This window comes from Lichenostomus cassidix, chromosome 2 (genome assembly GCF_008360975.1).
Source record: "Lichenostomus cassidix isolate B80296 chromosome 2, HeHo_3.0, whole genome shotgun sequence".
NCBI classification, from domain to species: domain Eukaryota; kingdom Metazoa; phylum Chordata; class Aves; order Passeriformes; family Meliphagidae; genus Lichenostomus; species Lichenostomus cassidix.
In genome coordinates this window covers 80,387,680-80,411,743 of record NC_139482.1, presented here as the reverse complement: position 1 = coordinate 80,411,743, position 24,064 = coordinate 80,387,680, and the positions used below count along the sequence as shown (strand labels likewise).

General features: G+C 40.1%; 2 protein-coding genes across 5 annotated transcripts; one reads left to right on the top strand and one right to left on the bottom strand.

The window, feature by feature from the left end:
* Window positions 1-2,082: 2,082 nt before the first annotated feature.
* ATPSCKMT (ATP synthase c subunit lysine N-methyltransferase) lies at window positions 2,083-14,602 on the bottom strand. 4 transcript variants are annotated; one of them, XM_085052156.1, is made up of 5 exons: window positions 14,317-14,596; window positions 13,628-13,899; window positions 11,554-11,691; window positions 10,768-10,818; window positions 2,083-5,918 (listed from the first exon to the last, which is right to left on the bottom strand). In XM_085052156.1, the coding sequence occupies exons 2-5, from the start codon at window positions 13,892-13,894 to the stop codon at window positions 5,721-5,723; spliced, it is 654 nt and encodes a 217-aa protein (XP_084908282.1). In that variant the 5' UTR covers window positions 13,895-13,899; window positions 14,317-14,596; the 3' UTR covers window positions 2,083-5,720. The 4 variants fall into 4 exon arrangements, with proteins under 4 accessions (XP_084908282.1, XP_084908281.1, XP_084908283.1 ...); XM_085052155.1 differs by having other exon boundaries at window positions 14,349-14,594; XM_085052157.1 differs by lacking the exon at window positions 14,317-14,596 and adding an exon at window positions 13,982-14,278.
* A 69-nt stretch (window positions 14,603-14,671) lies between these two features.
* CCT5 (chaperonin containing TCP1 subunit 5) lies at window positions 14,672-22,662 on the top strand. The gene is made up of 11 exons (XM_085052154.1): window positions 14,672-14,829; window positions 15,805-15,865; window positions 15,959-16,123; window positions 16,626-16,824; window positions 17,580-17,772; window positions 18,572-18,721; window positions 19,044-19,163; window positions 19,561-19,746; window positions 20,747-20,884; window positions 21,266-21,446; window positions 22,378-22,662. The coding sequence occupies exons 1-11, from the start codon at window positions 14,725-14,727 to the stop codon at window positions 22,503-22,505; spliced, it is 1,626 nt and encodes a 541-aa protein (XP_084908280.1). The 5' UTR covers window positions 14,672-14,724; the 3' UTR covers window positions 22,506-22,662.
* The last annotated feature ends 1,402 nt before the right edge of the window (window positions 22,663-24,064 follow it).

The following is a 24,064-nucleotide window of genomic DNA, read 5'->3' as shown; positions in this document are numbered from 1 at the left end:
CAAGTCTATTTTTCAGTCTAAATACCATTGGTGTGGATGTGTTTTTCTTTCATATAGTGGAAACAAAAGTCATGCTATGTCAGCACACAGACTGCTAAATAAATCAAGGTTAGTTAAATATATGTTAAAATGTTAGAGAGAAAAAGAACATTCCTTAACATATTTAGTCTTCCTGCAAAGTAGCTGGGGAAAAAAAAAGGGAAACTGATTTATAGGAAAAAAAATGTAAAGGAAACTTGGAGACTGATTAATTTATAAAGTCAGTCAAATTGTAAAGACAATATGAAAAATCAAAGCAAACTCAAGAGGGAGAATTCAGAAAAAGAATGGGGGAAAATGGTAGTTATCCACGTATAAGTCTCCCTCTGTAAAACATACAAGGATGAAAAGAAGTATTATCATGCAAAGAAAAAAGATGAATACTTTCAGTAATCTCATTCAAGGGTGATTTTTAAGTTAAACACATATGCCACACTGCCATGTCAAGAATTCAAGAAATCTTCTAGAAGAAACATATATTATTTCTGAAAAGCAAGTCAGGGCTACATTTTAAAACTACAGAACTCAATCTTGACAAATGTAAAAGAAAAATAATTCACTCTCAGCAGAATTTACTGGCATTAAATCTGATGTTAGGCTACCTTCGTCAACCACAGAATCATTGAACATCCCAAACTGGAAGAAACCCACAAGGATCATTGAAGTCCAACCCCTGGTCCTACACATGACAATCCAAAATTCAACTATGAATTTGAAAGACTCATGTTCTTTTTTGAATAAATGCTTCGGTATTTGTAAACTACGGAAAAGGAAACTGTAGAAGCATGAGGCAATCTCTCAGTAATTAGTGTTCATCCATGGGCAATAGTATCAAGCATGAACCCATTTCCAAGAGAGTGCTCATCACAGCACATTTGTGGCATGGATTCCCCTATGCAGTGAAAAGTACACACAGAGGATGCACGTCTGTCAAACTGCTTCTGAAACAGACCAAACTGCCATACTTGGGCTGTAAGATCCCCTTTCTCCTTTCCTCCATTAGCTCCAAATATAAATGATAACCAAAACGCTGCCTTTGTTTACTTCTCCTACAGATATTTAAAATGGTAATGCAGTGGTCAAACTTTTTGAAGAACGCACACATGAGAAAAGCAAAGCTCTAGTCAATGTGAAGTTATGCAGAATTCAGGAGATCTCTGCTGCCCTCTGAGCTGTTCTTCACAAAAGGTGGAAGACTTCCCCAAAGCCTGGACTTCGGAACTCTTTTTCCACAGACCATATTCACTGAACTGGCTTGTGTGGTGCTTAATTTGAAACTGGATTCTGTACCTTCTTACCTGGCTACAATTCGTGAATCACAAATAAACAGCAGCTCAGAGGCAGAGGATTAACTTCCTTGGAGCAGCACTAGATTAAATAGCATCATATAACCAGACCAGAGGATAAGACAAAAACTTCAATATGCCCAGTAATACAGAAATGCCTAAAACCCACAAAGTATGTGTACATTTCCCAAACAAATGTGGACAAGTTTGGTTGACATTGCTGTGTGGCTGTAGTGACTGTGCAGTTTACCGAGCAAGCTGCCTATCACATGGCTGTCTTGATGCCATACCTGCCTCCTTCTCTCTACAAAGACAAACTCTGCAAAACGGAAATGGAAAGCTACAAAATTAGAATTGCAGCACTAAGATGCTGCATTGGCATAATTCATATTGCATCACAAAACCTGTACAGATATAATGTGCCTCAACACCAAAAAAAAGCGGAGGAAAAGAACAAAAAAACATTTTTAAGTCTGACCCTTAACTTTACAATTTACAAACAAATCAAATTCTACAGTATTTCAGGTAAGCATTGATCATTCAGTAATATAACACCTTTTTTGCTAAAATCTGGCAGGGCAAGGAAAGAATAACACAAGTAACTCCCAAAAGGCATGTGATTCTACTAGAAAACACAAACAATGATAAACTATTGGTTCTTTTGTGTATCTGAATTACTTTGGTATTGAACAGCACGCGTAGCTTAAATATTTCCTCCGTTTGGCTTCAGACCTACACTATAATTTAATTAAGGTAATTCTCTTTCTTGGTTTTCAGAAGAAGCAAGTTTTTATTCTGAAGTATCATATCAACAAAATCATAATACATTACCTTAGCAATTGGAAGTGTAGCAACATAATAACCCACACAGTGATAACTGAAGTCACAGTTAAATATTTAATCTTGAAAACTATCAAATGAACATAGCAAGTGATAGAAAAGGACAATATGTTAAGAAAATGATTTCTTAGTCCTCCTGTGTAAATTAGAACACTTTGCTTTCCATTTCACACTTTAGCCACAGAAACAGGAAATACAGCACATCTCCTTAAGTCATAAGGGATCCCAATCCATCAGACCACTACCTAATTCAATGGAGGCCCCCAAAAGTAAATAGGCAGAGCACAAAACAGCCCTCTGCTTTCCTTTAAAACATTCATAGATACCTCCTTGCCTTGAAGACAGCTCTTAGTACTCCTAAAGCTCAGACCATCACATCATTAATTCTATTATATTCTCTTCAACAAGTGTTTCTGGAGCAATAGGTGCTAACTAGGAAGTGCACATCCCAAAACCCTTACCACAGGCAAAAAAAGAAATTCAGTTTTACCTTTTAACAGGCAAAGGTTAATGCAATAGAAAAATATATAGTCAAACACAGGAGAAACATAAATAACTTCTTCATTCCCTACAAACTAAATTTAGTGAAAGCAAGCTGTAGAAATTTGGATCAAGGCACTGCACTGCAGATGAGTCACACACAATTCAATGGATCAAAATCTTTTGTCTCCTCTTTTCCTTTATGATCATTCATGGAAAAACTTTGCTTAATTATCTAATTTCCCCTTCGTTAGTCTCTTTTCATTAGAAATAATTTCAGATTTGCTTTGTCTGAGGTTCCAGTTTTATGGCCTGGGGATATTAAATTCAGGCATTTTAGATAAGCCACTCTATCCCTGTCCTGTCACTGTGTAATTATCATAACACTTAAATCATTATAGAAAGAATTTAGTGTAGTTTTACAAATGCTTTGTGCATTCTTGCAGTGAAAGGCTGTAAGACTGCTTACCAGACACTGGTGTGCTTCAGTACAAGCAGTGTCCACGTTCACAGTTGTGCCTTGCCATGCAAGGGTGAAATCAACTCTCCTTTGCACACTCCAGACACATTTGCCCTTTTCTCCTGCTTAGTATATAATTTCAGGACAAAACTATGCTCCATTTCAAATGAGCAGTGCAGATTTGTATTTTAACTTCTCCTGCTTGTGCCCTCACATTAAAAAAAAAAGCCTGGGTACAGGCATCATCATAGACTACACATCCCAAATAACACCCAACTTCTCTTCAAATCAGATTCTATAGACCACCCAAAATTGCTTTCCCAACACCTGATAAAATGTCAGACTTTGCATTTACCTGAAATTGTAGAGTCTCAGCACTTCTCTTGGACCGAGCTAATAGTTTGAGTTGTGGTAATGACTGCCTTGAAGGCAGGTGATAATTGCCCAGCTGGTTTTAGCTTCATTCTGTGAGTAACATATATGCAAGTATCTGACAAAGTCCCCTAATTACTGCTTAACAAACAGGCTGTACAATAACTGGGGACAGGGGAGCCTGACTATGAACTTTGACTGATTGATAATGCGTGAAAACAGTAAAACTTTACCTGGGAACCAGAAAAAGAACAAGTAAGCAGACCATTATACAACAGAAAGGTGGTGTCACCATGGCAGGAAAGGAAAATATCAGTGCAATCATAGTACCCCACTGCAAACCTCTGTCAGCAAAAGGACAGGGAGAACTGGTTTCACTTACAAGGAAAAGCCACACAGCAATACCATGAGTTTCTGAGATGTTATCAGATGGTATGGAAAAATAGAAGGGAAAACAAGTCTGATTGAAAACCTTTCTTCTCATCTCACTAGAAATTATAGGAAGTTTAATCAGAATTAGCCAAGCTAGACAGAAAAACTAGCTCTGGAATCAGACACAGCGTTCAAGTATTCAAGTAAGCAACTCTTATCTGTATTGTTACCCAAAGTTTGAGCCCACAGATATGGTGACACTTCACTGAAAAGTGACTTTTGAAACCCTTCCTAAATCAGAAAGGTTAGGAAAAATCATGCATCTGCAACAGCTTATACCAATAAGAGCTCAGTAAGAGTATCCTTCTACAGTTTTTTGTTGAGGTAACAAGTTGTCCTGGTTGCAGGGAGGGGTCAGAGCTTAGTGCTGCGGCTGTAGCCAGATTGGTATTCTATGCCTCCCAAACCCTTGGTAAACACCTCTTTTGTCAGTCAAGTACCATCTCTTTTTGTATCCTTTTGCTGTTAATATTGCTGTTGACTCTGCATGTCTTATTCTTGCTTTGTGCTTTCAGTAAATTGTCACCTCAACCTATAATTTCTGCTTTTGCCCCTCCCTTACTGAAAGAGGTGAAGGAGAAGGGAAGTGGCTCACTTGGGAGTTTATTTCCCAGCTGACGTTAAAACAGCACCCAAGTTAAATAAAAATACGTTAGTATAATCAGAGGCTGCACTTGCATTAATGAAAAAACAACTTGTATTTGCCTGTTTTGTCATACTTAACTTTTAAAAGTACACATTCAAGGCTGCAGTGTGAAACATCAGGCTGCAGTGTGAAACATCATCATACTCCATCTGGATCAGTTTTGTGTATGCAGTTTTATGCTACTTGGCATACATAATTCAGACATTTGGGAAACAGCCCATTTACGGAGCCACTTGCACACCACTTCCAATACCAATAACAAATGCCCTGCAGGGTCAAAAAGAATGTAATATATAAGTTCACCAATTTCAGCATTTTAACTTATATATATATTCCCCTTAACTGTAGGCAATGGTGTTCTAAACCATTTTCCGTATTAAAATTTTCCGCTTCTGTAAAAGCTTTTTCTTAATTTTGACTAACTACATGTCCTGGTTTCAGCTGGGAGTTAATTTTCTCCCTAGTAGCTGGTAGAGTGCTGTGTTTTTTATTTAGAATAAGACTAATGCTGATAACACACTGATGTTTTAGTTGATGCTGAGCCAAGGACTTTTCAGTTTCCCATGCTCTGCCAACAAGGACGTGCAAAAGGCCAGGATGAAACACAGCCAGGACAGCTGACCCAAACTGGCCAAAGGGATATTCTTTCTACACCATGAAACACCATGCCCAGTATATAAACTGGGGAGAGATGGCAAGGTGGGACCAATTGCTACTCTGGGATGGGATGGGATGGGCACCCATCAGTGAGTGGTGAGCAAGGGTACCGTGCATCACTCATCTTTATTGGGTTTTACTCCTCTCTTTTTTCCTGTCATTATTATTATTAAATTTGTTTCAGTTATTAAACTATTCGTATCTCAATCCATGATCATGGGTATGACCTTTTTTCCACGCTTCCTCCCCGTCCTACTGGGAGAGTGTGGGGGCTGGGGTGAGTGAACATCAGTGTGGTACTTCACTGACAGATGGGGTTAAACCAGGACACTGTATTAAGCCATTGAACTACACTTTTCAGTAACCTTTGTGTGCTTTCACACAACCACTGCACTTCAGTTCCTTTAGTGAATATATATCTTCAAAGGCACAGCTCCATCCACGTTAATTTTATCTTCAACAGGTCCAGTCAAAGCTAAAACTTTCAGTAAAAAAACAAATTAGATGCTTAGGGTTCTGTCTCTGGTGTGGTTTCCAAGCTTTTTGTTTCACATGCTCTAGAATGTTTCAAATCATAGGCCCACACAGTGTCTATTCCCTCTCCAGTAGTATGATCTGGAATCCAGCAAGGGAAAGGAAAGCGGCAGGCAATAATTCTGGCATTACATTCAAGTTCTTCTTCCAGCTTCTTCTCCAACTGCGGCATCTGTTGAGTTACAAGAAAAACGTCTCAGAAGTAGTAAAAAATCAGAAGCATTCTCTTTAAAATCTAATCCAAGTGTTTAAGAGAAATCCATGATTTGAGTAATGTTTTTTGAAAAATCTTAGGGAAGTATTCATTATATATATTTTGGCTTTGATGCCTTGACAAAGAATATCTAAACCCTGAAAATGGTTATTGTGCCCTAATTGGTGAGATCAAGGAAATCATAACTCTAATTTCTAAAAATCAAATCAAAACTCATAAATTATCCCTTAAAAAAAATTTTTAAAATTGAAAAAAAACCAAAACAACCTAAAAACAAACAAAAACAAAAAGAAAAAAACAAAAAAAAAACCTGAAAAGACCTTCCATGTTCCAATTCACAATTCTCTTCATCCCACAAAGAAGGGATTCTTCTCTGTGAAGAATGAAAGTTCAGCCCCCTGAATTTATGCTATGTATGACACCCCAAGGTTCATGAGCTATTGGGTGACACTCAAAGGTCACCACCACTCAAAATTTACAGTCTAACCCTAAGACAGACCCTGGGACACTCAAAACATCACACAGACAACAACCCAGAGCAAAAATTCTGCTGTCACTCTGTGGTAAAATACTGTTATGTTAAATAATATTGAAATTGAGCTTAGTCGAATCCACCCACCATTAACATGTGCATGTGAATCCCCTCAGCAGAATTCCATGAAACAGAATGTTGAATCATAGAATGGTCTGGATTGTAAGAGTTCTTTAAAGGTAATCTAATTCAACACCCCTGCCATGGGCTGGGAAATCTTCAACTAGGTCAGTTTTCTTAGAGCCCCATCCAGTCCCCATCTACTGCTTCTCTGGGCAACCTGTTCCAGTGTTCCACCATCCTATTCACAAAATTTTTCTTACTTACATCTAATATGAACCTGCCCTCTCCTAGTTGAAAGTATTACCCCTTGCCCTACAGGCCCTCCTAAAAAGTCTGTCCCCATCTTGTTTGCAAGCCCCCTTTAAGTACTAAAATGCCACAATTAAAGTCAGAGTCAAGTCTGCTTCAGGCTGAATAACCCAAATTCTCTCAGTCTGTCTTCACAGGAAAGGAACGCCTCTGAACCCACTCCAGCATATCCACAGCTGTCTTGTGCTGGGGCCCAGAGCTGATGCAGCACTGCAGGTGGGATCTCACCAGAGCAGAGGTACAGAATCCCCTCCCTTACCCTGCTGCCCACACTGCTTTGGATGCAGCCCAGGACACATTTGGCTCTCTGGGCTGGGAGTGCACATGGCTGGGTCATGTCCAGCCTCTCATGCATCAGTGCCAACTCCTTCTCAGCAGGGCTGCTCTGGATCTGTTCATCCCCAGCCTGGGTTGGTACCAGGGGCTGCCCAGACCCAGGTGCAGCACCTTGCACTTGGTCTTGTTGAACCTCATGAGATTCCCATGGACTCACTTCTTGTCCAGGTCCCTCTGGATGGCATCCTGTCCTTCAGCCACAGCAACTGAAACCACTCAGCTTGGTGTCATCTGCAAATTTTTCTGAGAGTGCACTCAATCCCACTGTTTATGTCATCGACGAAGATATTAAGCAGGACTGCTCCTAATACAGACCCCTGAAGGACACCAGTTGTAAATGATCTCCACCTGAACATTGAGACATTGACCATTACCCTCTGAATGCAGCCATCCAGACAATCCCTTATCCACTGAACAGTCTACCCACCAAATCCATCTCTACTCAATTTAGAGAGCAGGATGCTGGCAGGAGCTGTGTCACATACCACTGTGCAACTCTCCTTGGTTGAAGACCTACAGTCCAGCTTTCCTCCATTCACAAAAACTGAGACACTATGAAATTCAGTGGAAATAGCACAACTTTTCTAGAGCAGAGCAATGCCCTGACCAGTCAGATGCTCTTTGTCTAAAAAGTGCTTTGCAAATTCTGCCATGGATTAAATGAGAAATAAATTAACACATGTAGACTTCAAAGAAATTTCTTTCCCATCCCAAAGAGTGATTATGTTCTAGAAAAAAAAAAAAAACCAGAAACCTAACAGATTACAGAGATTACAGATTTAACCACTTTTGTCCTCTGGAAAAGTTTGATGGTATGCTTAAGCAGATCAGCAGTACGCATCCATTTGGGGTTCCTTTTATTCTTACATATTATATCTATCTGAATGAGTAATTTTACCAGCAAACTCTACAGGCAACTTCTATTACACATTAAACACTATTTATTTTGATATCATTATGTAATATTTAGATATTTAAAAAAAATTTAAAGGGCAGTAATTATTTCGAAATTTCACTGAATTTAAGACACAAAGACGCAAAATACATAAAATTTCACAAAAAAGAAATTAGAAACAAAACCCAAAAGAACATTACTAGAAAACAAGACTGACTGAAGAGAATATTTCCAAACGTTGAAAAGAGCTTTCCCTATCACACACATGCAGGGTATGCCTTTGATGTAATATCCTATTATAGCAACATTTAAGCTAACAATGGAATATTTTAGGAAAATTATAGTCATAGATCTAATATATCAAAGAGTTACCTCCAAATATTTTTAAGGCTCTGGTTTCATCCATACTGCAAATGCTTTTAAACATTTTTGCTGCCGCACCTTAAACAAACTAGAAAAATAAGCCCACTTTGTTATCTAAAACTGAGTTGAAGCACCAGAAGAATTTTTAATTTGTTCCAGAAATTATAAATAGACATGACTAATTTTTTAGGGGTAATTATGAAAATTAGTGACACGGCATGTCCATATTAGCTCAAATTAGAAAACATCATTAATAGTTCAACCAAGTTCAGCCAAAAAGAATAACATCCTTGAACCAGTCAAACTAGTTTTTAAGCCAAATACATCAGTTACATTAGGTGTTACAATCATACTGTATTTCATGTGAAGCCAGGATTTAGGGGTGTCAACGCAGATACATAGTTTAGTAAACCTTTTGTACAGTATATAATCAGTTAAAATACACAGGAGCTGCAACCATGAACACCTGGCAAGAATCCTATCATCCCACCTGGAAAAAGTAAGTCTTTCTGCAACGACTCAGAAACAAACACACTCTCCCCCTAGATCCTTGCAAGAATAAGAGAGGTCTTAGTCTTCCCTGAGGATCTATATATTCAGGTTTTTAAAGCTAATTTTGGATATGAAATAAAAGCATGGTGTGACAGCATCAAATCAGAGCAGCATTATTAAAAAAGCTAAAGAGATCTATTGTTCCTCAGTAAAAAAAGAAGAAATGCATTAAGGTTTCTAGAAAATTAATTTAGTCATTCAGGAGGCTGAGCACTAACAACTTCCGAAGTAAATTTAAAGGGGATCATAAGCAAACAAATGCTCAGGAAACACAGAGGTTCGTGTGTTTGCATCTGTTGCATTTATGACAGTACTTCTGCTGAAAGAATTTAACCCAGTTTTTACTGGATCTATACAAGTTATTCCGAGCCCTATAGCTACTCTTTCTATCACAGCTGTTACTAACGTATTCCACTTTATTACACTTAGAAGTTAATTCGGTATTTCTGCTGGGTTTTCTCAGGGTATTTGTTTATTCCTAGTTTACTGAGACATCTTTCCTCACCAGTGCTTTTCCCCTCGGTGCAACAGCCCAATTCCTGCCGGCAAATCCAAACGTTTACAGTGCCCCCTGCCGGAACTCAGGCAAGGGAGCACCTAACACCCAGAGCTGGCAGCATGAGGAACATCACGGTGCTCACTACTGTCCCACCCACATTCACTTCACTTTCCAACACGGGTTACAACTGGAATCTGAAGTAGAGATTTACTTCCAATGCCGTTGAAAAGAAAAACAAACAAGGAAACAAAAAAAAGCACTGAATAGGAAGGTTTGTTACGATTCCCCTTAACTGCTGCAGAAATGTTTTCAGCCTATGCTGCGTGGTATGGCACCATATAAAGCTCTTCACTCATTTCATCTCGCATCTGCCTTAGAAAAGGAACAAGCAATACAGAAGCAAAGACTGACAAGTGGGTTTGTTCAGCCTGGAAAAGAAAAGGCTTCAGGGTGACCTAACTGCAGCCTTCCAGTACCTGAAGAGAGCCTACAAGATGGAGAGGGACTTTTTACAAGCACATGTAGTGACAGGACAAGGGGGAAGGGCTTCAAACTGAAAGACAGTAGGCTGAGATTGGATATTAGGAAGAAATTCTTCACTGTGAGGCTGGTGAGGCATTGGAACAGGTTGCCCAGAGAAGCTGTGGTTGCCCCAGCCCTAGAATTTGTTCAAACCAGGTTGGATGGACCTCTAAGCAACCTGGTCTAGTCAAGTGTCCTTGCTCATGGCAGGGGGGTTGGAACTAGAGAAGGCTGCATGGAGACCTCATAGCAACCTTTCAGTATGTGAAGGGAGCCTGCAGGGGAGCTGGAGAGTGACTCTTTGTCAGGAACAGTAGTGACAGGACAAGGCGTACAAAGGATACAAATTGAAAGGGGAAATTTAGGTTAGACATTAAGAAGAAATTCTTTACTGTGAGGGTCGTGAGACACTGGAATAGGTTGCCCAGTGATGTTCTGGATGCCCCAACCCTGGCAGCATTCAAAGCCAGGCTGGATGAGGCTTTGAGCAACCTGGTCTAGTGGAAGGTATGTCATGCACTGGGGAGCTGGGATTTAATGATGTTTAAGGTCCCTTCAAACCCCTTAATATTATAGGATTCTATGATTATTACTGACTACCTTTGACCATCTGCAGGTTGATTCATTTTACAGAAGAATGTATTAATACTTAATGCCTTCATATTAAAACCATTAAACATTATAATAAATAAAATAAAGTAACATAATAAAAATAAAGAATAAATAGTAAACTTACCATTTGAGGTACCCCAAAAACAACAACATTTGTATAATGGGAAAAAGAAACCTAAAATAAAATTTGAGAATTAATCTTATTGAAAACAGCATTTATAGTTGGAGAAATTTTCACTGTTCTTTTCTCCTAATCCCTCTAGCTGCACTTCTTTCAACAGGGATTTAGACCAAAAATATGTAAGGAGATCCCTTACCAACTTTTCATCACAAAAATTTCAAAATAAAGAAAACTTTATATTGCTGAACAGCAAAAAACTTTTACTGTCTGGCCAAAAATATGGCACCAATTCTAGTAGCACAGAAAGCATTTATTTAGAAAATACATTATTTTACTAATAATTAAGGTGTTATTTTCACAGCTCTTGTATACGATAAAATCATGTATGCTTTAAGTTTGTCCCTTCTTTTGTTAACTGTTAGCTAGCTATAAAAACTTTCCAGGCATTCTAATGACTGGGTTCTTCTAGTCAGTGCCATGAAGTTCTCCTGTGCTCCTCTCTGAACTCAAAAACCCCCACACCCACAAAAAAAGCCCCCACATAATTGATCAGGCCCAGGCCTGCTCAAGCAGCCTCGACTGATAAAGGAAGCACTTCAACAAAGCACAAAAGCAGCTGAACAGCATACTGAGCCCACAGAAACCAGACTCCTAGCACAAGTACTTTGCTCAAATCCCAATATAGCAACTTGTGGTCAGTCAGAATTTCAGCTCCTTCAGGAAAGTATTTCCAAACTAATAAAATCTTTCAGTCATCACAGATTCATTCTTACATAATTCACTACCTACCTTCCATAAGTCTGAAATATAAAATTTGGTGTTCTGATGTACTCCATCTCTCCAGGCACGATATCTGGAGTACCAGACTAGCCAGGGATTTAATTCATAACCGACAGCTTGGAATCCCTTTTTTGCAGCTGCTATCACCTACAAAGAAGAAAATAAATCTTCACTTAGAAACATAAAAGTCTATACACCAAAACAGGAGCACATAGTTATATTTAAAATATAAATCAAAGGAAAGCGCTTTTGTAAGTCACCCAGGTTTTAATGTCCAACAGGTTAGTTGTATAGTGAACAAAAACTCAAAACTACATTTTACTATTATGACCAATCCAACTGAAATATAGTCAGGCAAACAAAATGAAAACAAACATCTATTGGGCAAAGCTGTGAGCTCGCAGTATATCTATGACTTACATAAAAGTTTAATTTAACACATTCATGACACTGTCTTGGAATTAAAGAGTACAAAAACTGACCACGGGGAGACCAGTGAAACACACGAGAAAAATGCTCAAAATTAGACCACTTATTTGAAAAGTAGTGAGGGGCAGGCATTTGAGCAGCCCCTGAATCAGAGCCAACAGAAAGAGTCTGAAAGTAATCTGTTGATCTACATATTAAAAAAAATCCAAAAATGCACCAATTTCTACAATAAAGGTTTAAGACATAATTAAAAAAGTTATTGCCAACTTCTAATCAGGAAATCACCTGACAAACTATCAATTACAGAACAAGCATGGTGAAATCAGGAAGTACACACTTCTTACCAGAATTTCTCAAACAGCATTACCTGGACAGTGTATTTCACCCTGTTACAATAATTTGTCTTCAATCACACACAGAGCATTTGCAAATTCACTAAAAGAATCTGGCATTTTTACCACACTTGGAAATGTGGTAAACATCTTCATATTTATCCAGTGATTACACCTGAATAAGTGCTAAATATTTAAAAGTGTCTGAACAGACTTTTTTCAGGACAGATGCGTTAAGGAAGCACCAAGCATTCAATTTTAATTACCTGGCTTTCCAAATAGTCTTCAGACTCCATTTAGGCACCTATATAATCAGAATTAAGTATGCAGTACCTTTTCAAATTAGATACCTCTGATTAGAGTCAGCAGCCAGAATGATGAACAGAAAGAGCATCAGAAACTGCACTTACCTCGTGCCTACGTTTTTGGTCTTTTTCCTACCCAGGCACAATTCAAGCAACTCTCACAGATTTGGATTTCCAAATCTTTTTTTTTTTTTTTTTTTTTTTTTTTTTGTGCATGTGTGGACAAATGGTTGACTTATTCACATAAAACGTGGACAAAGGTAGCATTCAAGAACCTGCTTCTTTCCATTTAAAACTCTTAGTGCACCACCCTGCTGGTAAATCTGTCTAGAAGCAGATGGCTATGAAAAGGCACACAAATAAACAAAAAAAGAAAAAAAAAAAGCCCACCCCATTCTCCCCATATTTCACAAACTGGGGCTCAAACAATATCCTGGAAACACAACATCACTTTGCCTTTCATTATTCTCACGATTTCTCTTAATGTTTATTCTACTTTCATCACATAGATTTGGATGTGGGGAAGCCAGCACTCCACAAAAGTGTGAAGACTACAGTTCTAACCATACTAAGATTTTTCTTTTTGTAATCCATTGCTCATTCTCTTTTGCACTTCTATCACCTTTATACATTAAGCATTGAGCAGTGCTCTTTAACCTCACAGCCTCACTTGCTACAGCTACACAACTTTGTGGAATCACAGCTCTTTGTCAATCACAGCACCAAGACTTTGATCACATCTTTTCAAGTGAATTCACTGCAATTCCCTCCAGTCACCACGATGACATCTTATACACTACCTGGGTCAAGCTGCAAGTAAGGCTGGAGCAAAAAAACTATTTATTACTCATTAAAACTGAATATAAACCTCCCTCAGCTTTGATCCTTTTCGTAAAACTCAGACCAAACCAATGGATGCCAAAGATAAGACATTCGTAAGTGTGAAAAAATGCAACACCAGCACTCTGGCACTTTTTTAAGAGGTGATCTAAAAGGAAGGCAACATCCGTAACTTACAACGCGGCCATCCCCGCTACCAATGTCAACTAGGGAGCCACTTCTGTTTTCCAACATTTTCAGCACATTCTGGATCTGAGCTGCAGTCGCAGGAACGAAGGGCAGGCACACCTTCCTCAGGGCCGGGGTCACGAAGGGGGTGGCCACAGCATAGAGGGCCACCAAGGTCCCTCCCACGCCGGCCGTGACCAGCAGTCCCCAGCGGCTCCTCCGAGAGCTGCCCTCGCCCTCCTCCTGCGGGACCTCATTCGCCACCGCCTGGGACATCGCGCCTGGGGATCGACAGAGTGGTGAGACAAATCAGTATACTGGGGCAGAGACAGGACGTAATAAAGGAGGAAAAACCCCTTATACCCCTTCAGCCGATTCCCAGATCCCGGGGAAATGCTACAGCTGCTGAAAAGCTGGGGCACGACGGGGCAGGAAGGCGGCTTCCACTCAAACCCGTGTCCCTGCACAGCCGGGCGGGCAGCAGCGCCCCGGCACAGCTCAAGGGCGGCGCAGGCAGGAACCTCCCCGGCACGGACCCCGGGAGCGCCGGCTGGGGACACGGCCAGGAGTCACTGCTCTGCCTTTGCGGAGGAGCTTCTCCCTGGGACACAGCGACATCACGCACCACGCACCCACACTCGCCAGTGAGCAGCCCAGAGCTACGCCCGGCCTGCAACATTTATAGAGAAGAGCAGTACCACTTCACTATGAAGGGGCGGGGGACCGAAACCTTTCTGAAGGCGCTCCGGAGACAAGCGCCGCGCACACTATCTCCGCCGTGTGTCTGTCTGCACTCCTGCGCCCTCACAGCACCCGGCGCAGCCCGCTGCCGCCACGCTCGGCGCCCGTATTCCGCCCCTTGAGCACATCCTCCTTCCTTCCCTCCCCGCCCGTGAGGCGGGGGATGGTGCCGCGAGCGCCGCGCTCCTGCCCCGGGCCGCGCCGGACGCTTCCAGAAGGCTGCGCTGGGGGCGCCACAGAGCTCCCGCCCGCCAAACCAGTCGCGGCCATGTCGGCTGCGCAGGCGCGGGGCGGCGCGGCGGGCGCGGCAGCTTCCGGGTGGAGCGCGCGAGCGAGCGGCGGCGGTGGGAGCAGCAGTCGCAGCCATGTCGGCCATGGGGACTCTGGCGTTCGATGAGTATGGGCGGCCCTTCCTCATCCTCAAGGACCAGGAGCGCAAGACGCGCCTCATGGGGCTGGAGGCGCTCAAGGTGAGCGAGCGGGGCGGCCGCCGGGGCCGCCCGCGGGCCTGCGCTGTGCGGGCCGCGCCGCGCCATGCTGTGCTGTGCTGTGCCGTGCTGTGCCATGCTGCCGCGGGGGGCGGGAGGATGGAGCCCCGGGGGCGAGGCGCTGCCGCGCTCGTCGCCAGCCCCGCCCGCGGCGCAGGGCGGACAGAGCCTGCTCTAGGCCCGTAAGCGTGGCAGAGATGGAGGAAAGGAGAAGGCATCGCCCCCGGGGCTGGGAATCTGCGGCGCGGCGTCCGTGGGGTGTCCGTGCCGCGGGTCCGCCCCGGAGCTGCGGGGCTTTGGGGCCTTCACCCCCGGGGGTGCAGCCCCATGGCTGCTTCCCTGCTCCCCGCTGCCCCCTCCCGTAGAACGCCTCCCTCCCCCCCAAGCTCGGCCGCCGAAGGAAGGCCCTGTGTGAGTGCGGGTGATACAAATCCCGACGGAAGAGTGGGGCACATTGCCTGGGGAAGCTGTGGATCCCCATCCCTGTCAGTGTTCAAGGGAAGGTTGAATGGGGCACTGAGCAGCCTAGGCTAGGGAAAGGTGTCCTTGCCCCTCGCAGGGGTTGGGAGCTGGATGATCTGCAAAGTCCCTTCCAACCCAAACCATTCTGTGATTATTTTGTGATGGGTAAAATTGCACTGCCTTCTCTTTTTAGCATTGCCTGTTTCTGTTGTTCCCCTGCTTTGAGCGGTAGGGCTGTCATTTGGGTGCTCTGCTTCTGCATGATTTATTACAGCCAGCACAAGTAATACATGAAAAGGCATAGAAAATGTTTCTGTCGTTAAAACTAATACACACATACCCATTCTTTTTCAGTCAGAGATAGTTGTTGTCAATTGAATTACAGCATTTGCACTACTCACGCTGTTTTTCTTAGCTTAATATTGTGATTTCAGAATGCATGATAATAATTATAACCGAATTTAACTTCTTTCTTTATCCTTCTTTGTTTCACAGTCTCACATAATGGCAGCAAAAGCTGTAGCAAGTACTCTGAGAACATCCCTGGGGCCCAATGGTAATAATGAAAAACTTTTACTGGTTCTTTCCTAGTAATTGTTGGGAGGGATTTTCTGAATTTTCCTTCATCCTTTGAACATATGTTTTTTAGGCTTGGATAAAATGATGGTGGACAAGGATGGTGAGGTGACTGTGACAAATGATGGTGCTACCATCCTGAATATGATGGATGTGGATCACCAGATAGCCAAACTTATGGTGGAGCTGGCTAAATCTCAAGATGATGAGATTGGAGATGGAACTACTGGAGTCGTTGGTAAGAAAGTATTTTAAATTTAACTGTGCTTTTCCAAGATAAAAATCAAGCTGCTTTAGCTATTTTAAAAAACTTTGTGAGAAGTAACAGTAACTTGTCTGTAGCACTTCTTCAGAGTATTTATTGTTGCAGTATTCCTGTCAGTTCTTGTATTAGAAATCTTTCAATAAGAAAGAAGCTTTTGGGTTCTTTTTAAACATAGTTACATTTTATAGTTACATCGCTATACTTTCAAAGTCTTTCTGCATAATTTTCTTGTGTAATCTTTTTGTCCTGCCTTGGTGCCTGTGTTTCATTTTGGTCTTGACATAATGTGGTTTTCTTTCTAAGCATAGCAACTAGGGGTCTTTCTTTTTTAGGGTTATTTTGTTATTTTGAAAGTGTTGAACTCTTAAAATATTGCAGAAGAAATCAGAAAGTGTGCTTTTTAATCTGTTGATAATGTATTTAAAATTATGCTCCAATGAAGAGTAAAACTTACTTTATTTTTTTTTTAATACAGTTCTGGCTGGAGCATTATTGGAGCAGGCTGAGCAGTTGCTAGACCGAGGCATTCACCCCATCAGAATAGCAGATGGTTATGAGCAGGCAGCCCGCATTGCTATTGAGCATCTAGACAAAATTAGTGACAGCTTCCCAGTTGATCCACAGAACATTGAGCCTCTGATCCAGACAGCAAAGACAACTCTGGGCTCTAAAGTGTAAGTCACAAAAACTGAATATTTAATCTTCCATTGAAAACCGTTTGAGGGAAAAGGAGAAATCCTGGTGTTTTGGTGGGTTATTAAATTGTTTGTGTTATTGGAGTGCTGGTGAAGTCTCTTCTGTGTTTTGTTTTGGCTAATTTCTCAGTAGACTCATGTCTTGGGATAAGAAATTGTGAATCCTTTGTCTCCAAAGGGTCAATTCCATGAAATTAAACAGCTGCAGCATCAATTTCATTCTAACCTGTTAGTTCCAGGGTTTTGCATCATAGCAGGTTTCAAGAGTGATGTGAATCTGTTAAAAACAAATTACATGTCATCTTTTGTTGGGTTTTTTCCTGCTAAAAAAATTTCAACTTAGGATGATTCCATAAGTTCGTTCTCCTTTATGGGTCCTATATGTAGCTCATAAATTCAGACATTGGAAGGACTTCCTTTTCAGACCTGCCTTAAGAGTGGTTTCTGTTTCTGGAATGTTCTTTAGTAGTTAGTTTTCCTGACTTGTTCCAAAGCTCTATTGAGACTATGTTCACAAAGGCTCCTCACTCCAACCAGGTTGTGTGTTCTCTGCCATAGCCAGCACCTTTTATTTCTGTGAACAAACAAGCAGGACTCACTCTTTTAATGCAGTATGCAAAAGTTGACATTATAGTGATGCTTCTTGCTGTTCAAGATTCAATAGATAGAATCACCTTTTTTCTTCCAAATTGTGGAAATGGAGCACAACTTGATTGTATTCTTTTCAAACCTAGAGTGAACCGCTGTCACAGGCAAATGGCAGAGATTGCCGTGAATGCTGTACTGACAGTAGCAGACATGGAACGTAAAGATGTTGATTTTGAGCTGATCAAAGTGCAAGGCAAAGTGGGTGGTAGATTGGAAGATACACAGTTGGTTAAAGGAGTGATTGTGGATAAAGATTTCAGTCATCCACAGATGCCAAAAGTAAGTGATGCCCTTGTGTGCGTTTTTTGTGTGTAATGACTTAAATAAGAATTTCTAGCCTACCTCAAATGTCACCCTAGTATTTATTAAGTATTTGCACAGTCTTGTGGTTTGCCTTGGCTTTTCACCCATATATCAACAGAGGAAGGGGCAGCAAGCATGAAATTTTTCATATTAGAAGAGTTCAAGTTAGAATTTGCAACAATATTGAGAAATTGTGGTGGAAGGGAGGAATACTTAATATTCTTAGTGCAATGCAGTGTCTGGATTCTTAACCTTTATGAATTGCCATATTGTCCTTTTTGGAGCAGCCCAGAAGCTGTCCTTGTTTTATGTTTGGTGTAGGTAAAGTCTTCAAGTCTTTGGGCAGTGTACTTCAAAAAAACATACTGTTCTAAAGTATTTTTCTAGCTGGTGACACTGTTTATCCTGTAAAAGGGAAGACTAGTGGAAAATATCATTAATGTAGTAGTTGAAAGGTTGTTACAAAGGTGAGTAGTATTCTCAGTCCTCACAGTAGATAGGGATGGTTTCATTGAATTTTTTTTTAAGCATTAAACTGTAAAAAGGCATCACTGGTAAAGATTGTTAAGGGCTTAAACAGTGTCTTGGAGCTATGGAATTTGTTGTAAGTGGTTTACAGAGACAACAGAATTATTCTAAGTTGTAGTTAGTTTAACTGAATAAGTCAAATGATCACACTTCCTCCTATGCCTGTGTTTACAAAGATATGTCTGTATGCTTTGCGAATACAAGAAAGAGATGTTAATGAGGTCAAATTTTTTTTTTAATTGCCTAGGAGCTAAAAGATGCTAAAATTGCAATCCTTACTTGTCCATTTGAACCACCTAAGCCCAAAACCAAACATAAGCTTGATGTCACATCTGTGGATGATTACAAGGCACTGCAGAAATACGAAAAAGAGAAGTTTGAAGAGATGGTGAAGCAGGTAGCCTTTAAGATTATTCCTGTTTTCTTCGTCTTTCATAGCCTTTTTAAAGCAGTACAGTGCATTGATTTATTCCTGTAAACGGGCTGCTAATCCTGGTAGGAAGCAATATACAAGCAGTTGTAATGCTGTTAATCAAAGTTAATTTTATGTAAGAAAGAGATACCAGCCTGGTTTAAAATATATTTTGATCTCTGTGTATGCCAGAGGTTCCTCTTGAGAATTGTCTTTTGAGAAAATTAGGAGAGTTAAAACCATGAATAGTGTTTTCCTTTCCTTCATTAGTTCTGATCAGAAGGTGGATGATTTATGTTGCTTTCAGATAAAAGACACTGGTGCAAACCTTGCCATTTGCCAGTGGGGTTTTGATGATGAGGCAAATCACTTGCTGCTCCAGAACGAGCTACCTGCTGTTCGTTGGGTTGGTGGACCTGAAATAGAAGTAAGTAAAACTGAGCTTTGTACCAGTTGTTAAAACATTTGTGAAGGAATAGGCTGTACTAGCTAAAAGTTCAGGCTATCTGGGTAGAACTTCATAATTGTGTATATGGGTGGGTATTGGAGAAAAAACATTGGGGATTTGTGAGAAGAACCTACCATTAAGGAAATTATGGTTTATAATTGGAGTATATGTAGATTACTTAATAAAAGTTTTAGATGTTTAGGAATGTTTCTGCTTTAGACATGCTTTTTGCAGAAACAACACATTGGCTAAAGTATTTTGAAGTGATGAGAAGATAACCTTTTGGGGTAGGCATTTGAGAGATTCTTTTCCACTAGTTCTGTGTTATGGAAAACATGGTGGAAAAATCGTGTTCAAATACCTTGTTTCACTTCAGTTAATCGCCATTGCGACGGGAGGGCGCATCGTGCCTCGCTTCTGTGAGCTCACAGCAGAGAAACTGGGCTTTGCTGGTGTCGTCCGAGAGATCTCCTTTGGAACAACCAAGGACAGAATGCTTCTCATTGAACAGTGTCAGAACTCCAGAGCTGTGACCATTTTCATTAGGGGAGGAAATAAAATGGTGAGATGTTTGGTTTGGTACATAGTTGCAGAATGTGCAGTTTCTTTGTAAAGCATATTAATACACTCTTCTTGATTTTGTCTACGTTTTCCTTGCAGTGCAGACAAATAGAAGGCAGGTTGTAGGCAGTCATGACTGTGTGTCAGAAGTAACTTGTTAGAGTTACATTCTATGTTTTTCAATGCAAACTTCCATTTTCTCTCTGTTAGACCATATAGTTTATAAATACAGAAATAATTTTACCTGTGGATGGTCTTATTTTTTTTCCTCATGTGAGGGTCATTTTTATGAGTAAAGTCATATGAGCATCTTTGAAAGGTTTGAAAGATTAATTGTATCACATCTGATTTAGTCCAGTTAGAAAAAAAAACTAGAATAAAAACCCCAAACTACTGCAAACCCTATATTCCCATACCATATATCCCCCCACTCCCCCACAATGAGACCACTTTAAATGCCTATGTACTTACGTTGGGGTTTGGTTGCACTGTTAGTGTTAAATTATATTTACTATAGGTCAACTCCTACTTTAAATTAAAAACCTTAGGGAAAAAAGAGCATACGCTAGCCTGAAAATTTCTTTTAAGAAAGCAGAAATACTACTTTAAAGGTTAGCATTTCTGTTAAATCTCCTACATCTATTGAAGCCGGGAGTTGACAGAAACTGCAGTCTAAAAATAATGTTGGCATTTAAAGTTCAGTGTTTTGTTTCTTGTAAATATGCAAGATTGAAAACCTTATAATGTAACTTTTTATTATTTCAAATTATAGATTTAACAAATAATAGTACATTTTTGTGAATATTTTTATTTCTTCTTTGCCACAGGATGTCTAACATTCTCTATTTTTAAATAGTATACCATAGCAGTAGTAGAGCTGCATTAGAGCCATGAAAAGATTTTACAGTTTATTTGCAGTTTCCATGTCTGTATTAGGAACTACATCTTCTCAGCCTTCAGATGTGTGTATTGTAAAACACATGGCTATTCTATAATTGCAGATTATTGAAGAAGCAAAGCGCTCCCTTCACGATGCCTTGTGTGTAATCCGGAATCTCGTTCGTGACAATCGCATTGTGTATGGTGGTGGCGCAGCTGAAATATCTTGTGCCTTGGCAGTCAGTGAGGCAGCAGATAAGGTAAGAAAGGAGCAGTTAAAACTTCCTGTAATGTATGAAGGATTTAAGCCTGCCCTAAGAGATTCCAGAAGAACTTTAAAGATCTTCCAGCAAGTTCCATAACATGCGCTTTCTGACTTTCCCTGATAACCAGCATTAAAAGTTTTCCTTCCCTTCTCTGTAAAAAGTCATTACCAGTATTTTTTTCCCTTTTATGCTAGGAGCAGTTTAATTTTTTTTTTTTATTTTCAAGTAGTTATCATCCAGAGGTATTTGCATAGCTATTATATTCCAAATAAAATCTGCATAGTGTGTCTAATATATTTTATATCTAGTATGAAAATCTGCTTTTACTAACATTGGAGCTTAATAGCTTATGAATTTAAATGTCTTTTCCTCTAGTGCCCATCTTTGGAACAGTATGCTGTGAGAGCTTTTGCAGATGCCCTGGAGGTAATCCCCATGGCTCTCTCGGAGAACAGTGGTATGAATCCAATACAGACGATGACTGAAGTGCGGGCGAGGCAAGTGAAAGAAAATAATCCTGCCCTGGGCATTGACTGCTTGCAGAAGGGAACAAATGGTAAGAACTGCAACATGGGGAAGGAGGAGCATAAAAGCTTTTCTTTCTCAAAAGCTCAGAACTCTCACTGTGTTCTTTTTAAACCTGTGCACCACTTGAGTTGTTCAAACTATTTTGCGTGTTGCTATAATAAATGGGAATGTGGGTGGAGAATACATGTATGCCTGCCAGGAAGAAAATGTATAATTGTCTGAAAACCTGTATTTGGTGGCAAGATTAGTTGAAGATGTTGACTGATACTGTAGTACAGGAAAAATAGCTGCTCTTACAATGAGATGAGCAGCTCATTTAAATACTGCAGTTTTAGTGATCCAGGTCACACTGCAGTCCTAAAAACAGCTGTTTTGACAAACAGCTTGTGAAGAAGTAAACAAAAGACTCAAAGTATTTTTAGACAGTGTTGTTTACGCCAATATGTCTGCCTATGTAAATCTGGAGCAAACATGAAGACCAAGAAGCCAGTGTATAAAACCTTATTTTCATCTAGATGTATGCTTTTCACCTTCTTAATTTGTTGTTTTTTTTCAGAAAATAATGTGGTAAACTGTAATTTGTAAATTCATAACCCTTCTTTGATTAGGTTTGATGGCATTTGAACTTTCACTTCTTTAGTGTTTGTTCAGCCCTTAGGGTGCTTTTAATATATATGTATGGAAATTTTGCTTTTCACCATTCTGCATTACTCTTTGAAAAGCACAGCCTAGTTGGGAAAAGAGTTGTATATTAGTGTCCTAGGATCTCTGCTAAGAACCCAGATGTAAAACTCCTGTTTGTAGAAATTGTTTGTAAACCACAGTGGCCAAGAGAAGGAATTTCAAACCGTTCTTTTAAATTACATGGAAATTACTGTTGCTAATTACTAACACTTACAGGTTGAGTATTACATCTAGATTTGAGAAGGATGTCTAATTTTTCTCCTCCCTTTTGGCAGATATGAAGCAGCAGCATGTTATAGAAACCTTGATTGGCAAGAAACAGCAAATTTCTCTGGCGACTCAGGTTGTTAGAATGATCCTGAAGATTGATGATATCCGTAGGCCTGGAGAATCTGAAGAGTGAAGGTTGAAAAGCAGGAAACATTAAGGGGCCACAGCAGTAGCGAAGACGGTAGTATTCTGATGCTTCATCTTCAGCTATTTATTCTGGACACTTTTTGTTTCACATACTGTAATGGCTAGTTGTTGGAAATAAAACAATTTAGCACTGGTGATTTCAAGACTTGTTTCAGAAGTATTGTTGCATCTTTTCTTAAACTGGTGTGAATATTTGTAGAAAACACTTCCTCAGTGTATAGGAAAAAGCATAAATAATGCAGCAATAAAATCTAATGGGTCCTTTTCCATTGTTCCTTATGGGGGAAGCCCACAAATTATCATTGTGAGAGGTCTGTCACTCTTCAGTGAAGCAAGCAGAAATTATTTTTGTTCATTAACTAAATTTAATTTAATATTAACTAATCATTTTAGCTTCTGGAAATTCTCATATGTTAACTATATTAAGTATGAAGTTTCAATCTGAAGATTTAAAGGAACTGTATTTTGTGCTTCCAGTTGCTTCCATTTCTTCTCTTTGTTAATGCCCTGTTCTTGATTTATGAGGGCTAAGGAGGTTTTTTATTCAGGGGTGCACACATTCAGCCAAGTTCCAAAAACTTTGTCTACAGTACCACCGTTGAGTGCAGTTTCTTAAAAGGTCCCCAGTATGATCTTAGAATGGTAGAGTAAAATTGATTATTAAGGTGCCTTTCCTGTGAACCAATGGGCAAGAAAAAAGTGGTAGACCAGAAATAATGTACAATTTCTTTGAAAGATTTCAAAAGTGAGGGAAGTGTTACAAATACCAACTCAGCATTACTTGAGTTACGTAGGGCAGAGGGAAGTCTTTACTGGCCAGTTTTTGCTTGCAGGTCATGTTCTGATTGGTTTTTGCTGTGACTGTACCTCACTTGAGTCAAACAAAACCCTTCAGTGAGTGTTGATAGAGGAAGAAGGGTAGAAACAAGTTTACTGATTACAGGACTAGTTACATTTGTAGAACTGAGGACAAATCGTGTGCAGCTTTATTGTCACTGAGAAAATTTGTAGTGGGTATTTCATTATTACTCTTGCCTTTTTCCAAATGAGCTTCATTTACGTGCAGTTTAGTGGACAACAGTTAATCAGTTTTACTGCTGCTGAACTCTGGCATTCTGATTCTGTTCAGGTTGTAAGTGTGACTCTAAAAACCCATAAATACCTGGGCTCACATAGAGCCATCTCTTACTTTGTTCACTAACACAAAAGGAAAACAGGTGTAGCTAGAACATAAAAGGGAATACTGTAGTTGTACTAATGTACCCCTTTCGTCTCATAGTGAAGTTGTGCATGTGATAGAAAGGAAGTGAGAAAACAGTTATTCCCATTTTACTGGTTTTTCCTTTCACCTGTCCCCTGATGCGGTTTAACTCCATTTGCCGTCTAAGCCCCATGTAATTACAAGTTTCGACTGTAAACTGCTGCTTAATTCAGAAGCCCCTACGAACACAGGATTAATTACTTGAAATTATGGCTTTACAGATGTGATTTACAGAAGTAAACATTTTGTGCTCTGTATATAAATATTTGTTAATGTTCAACTAA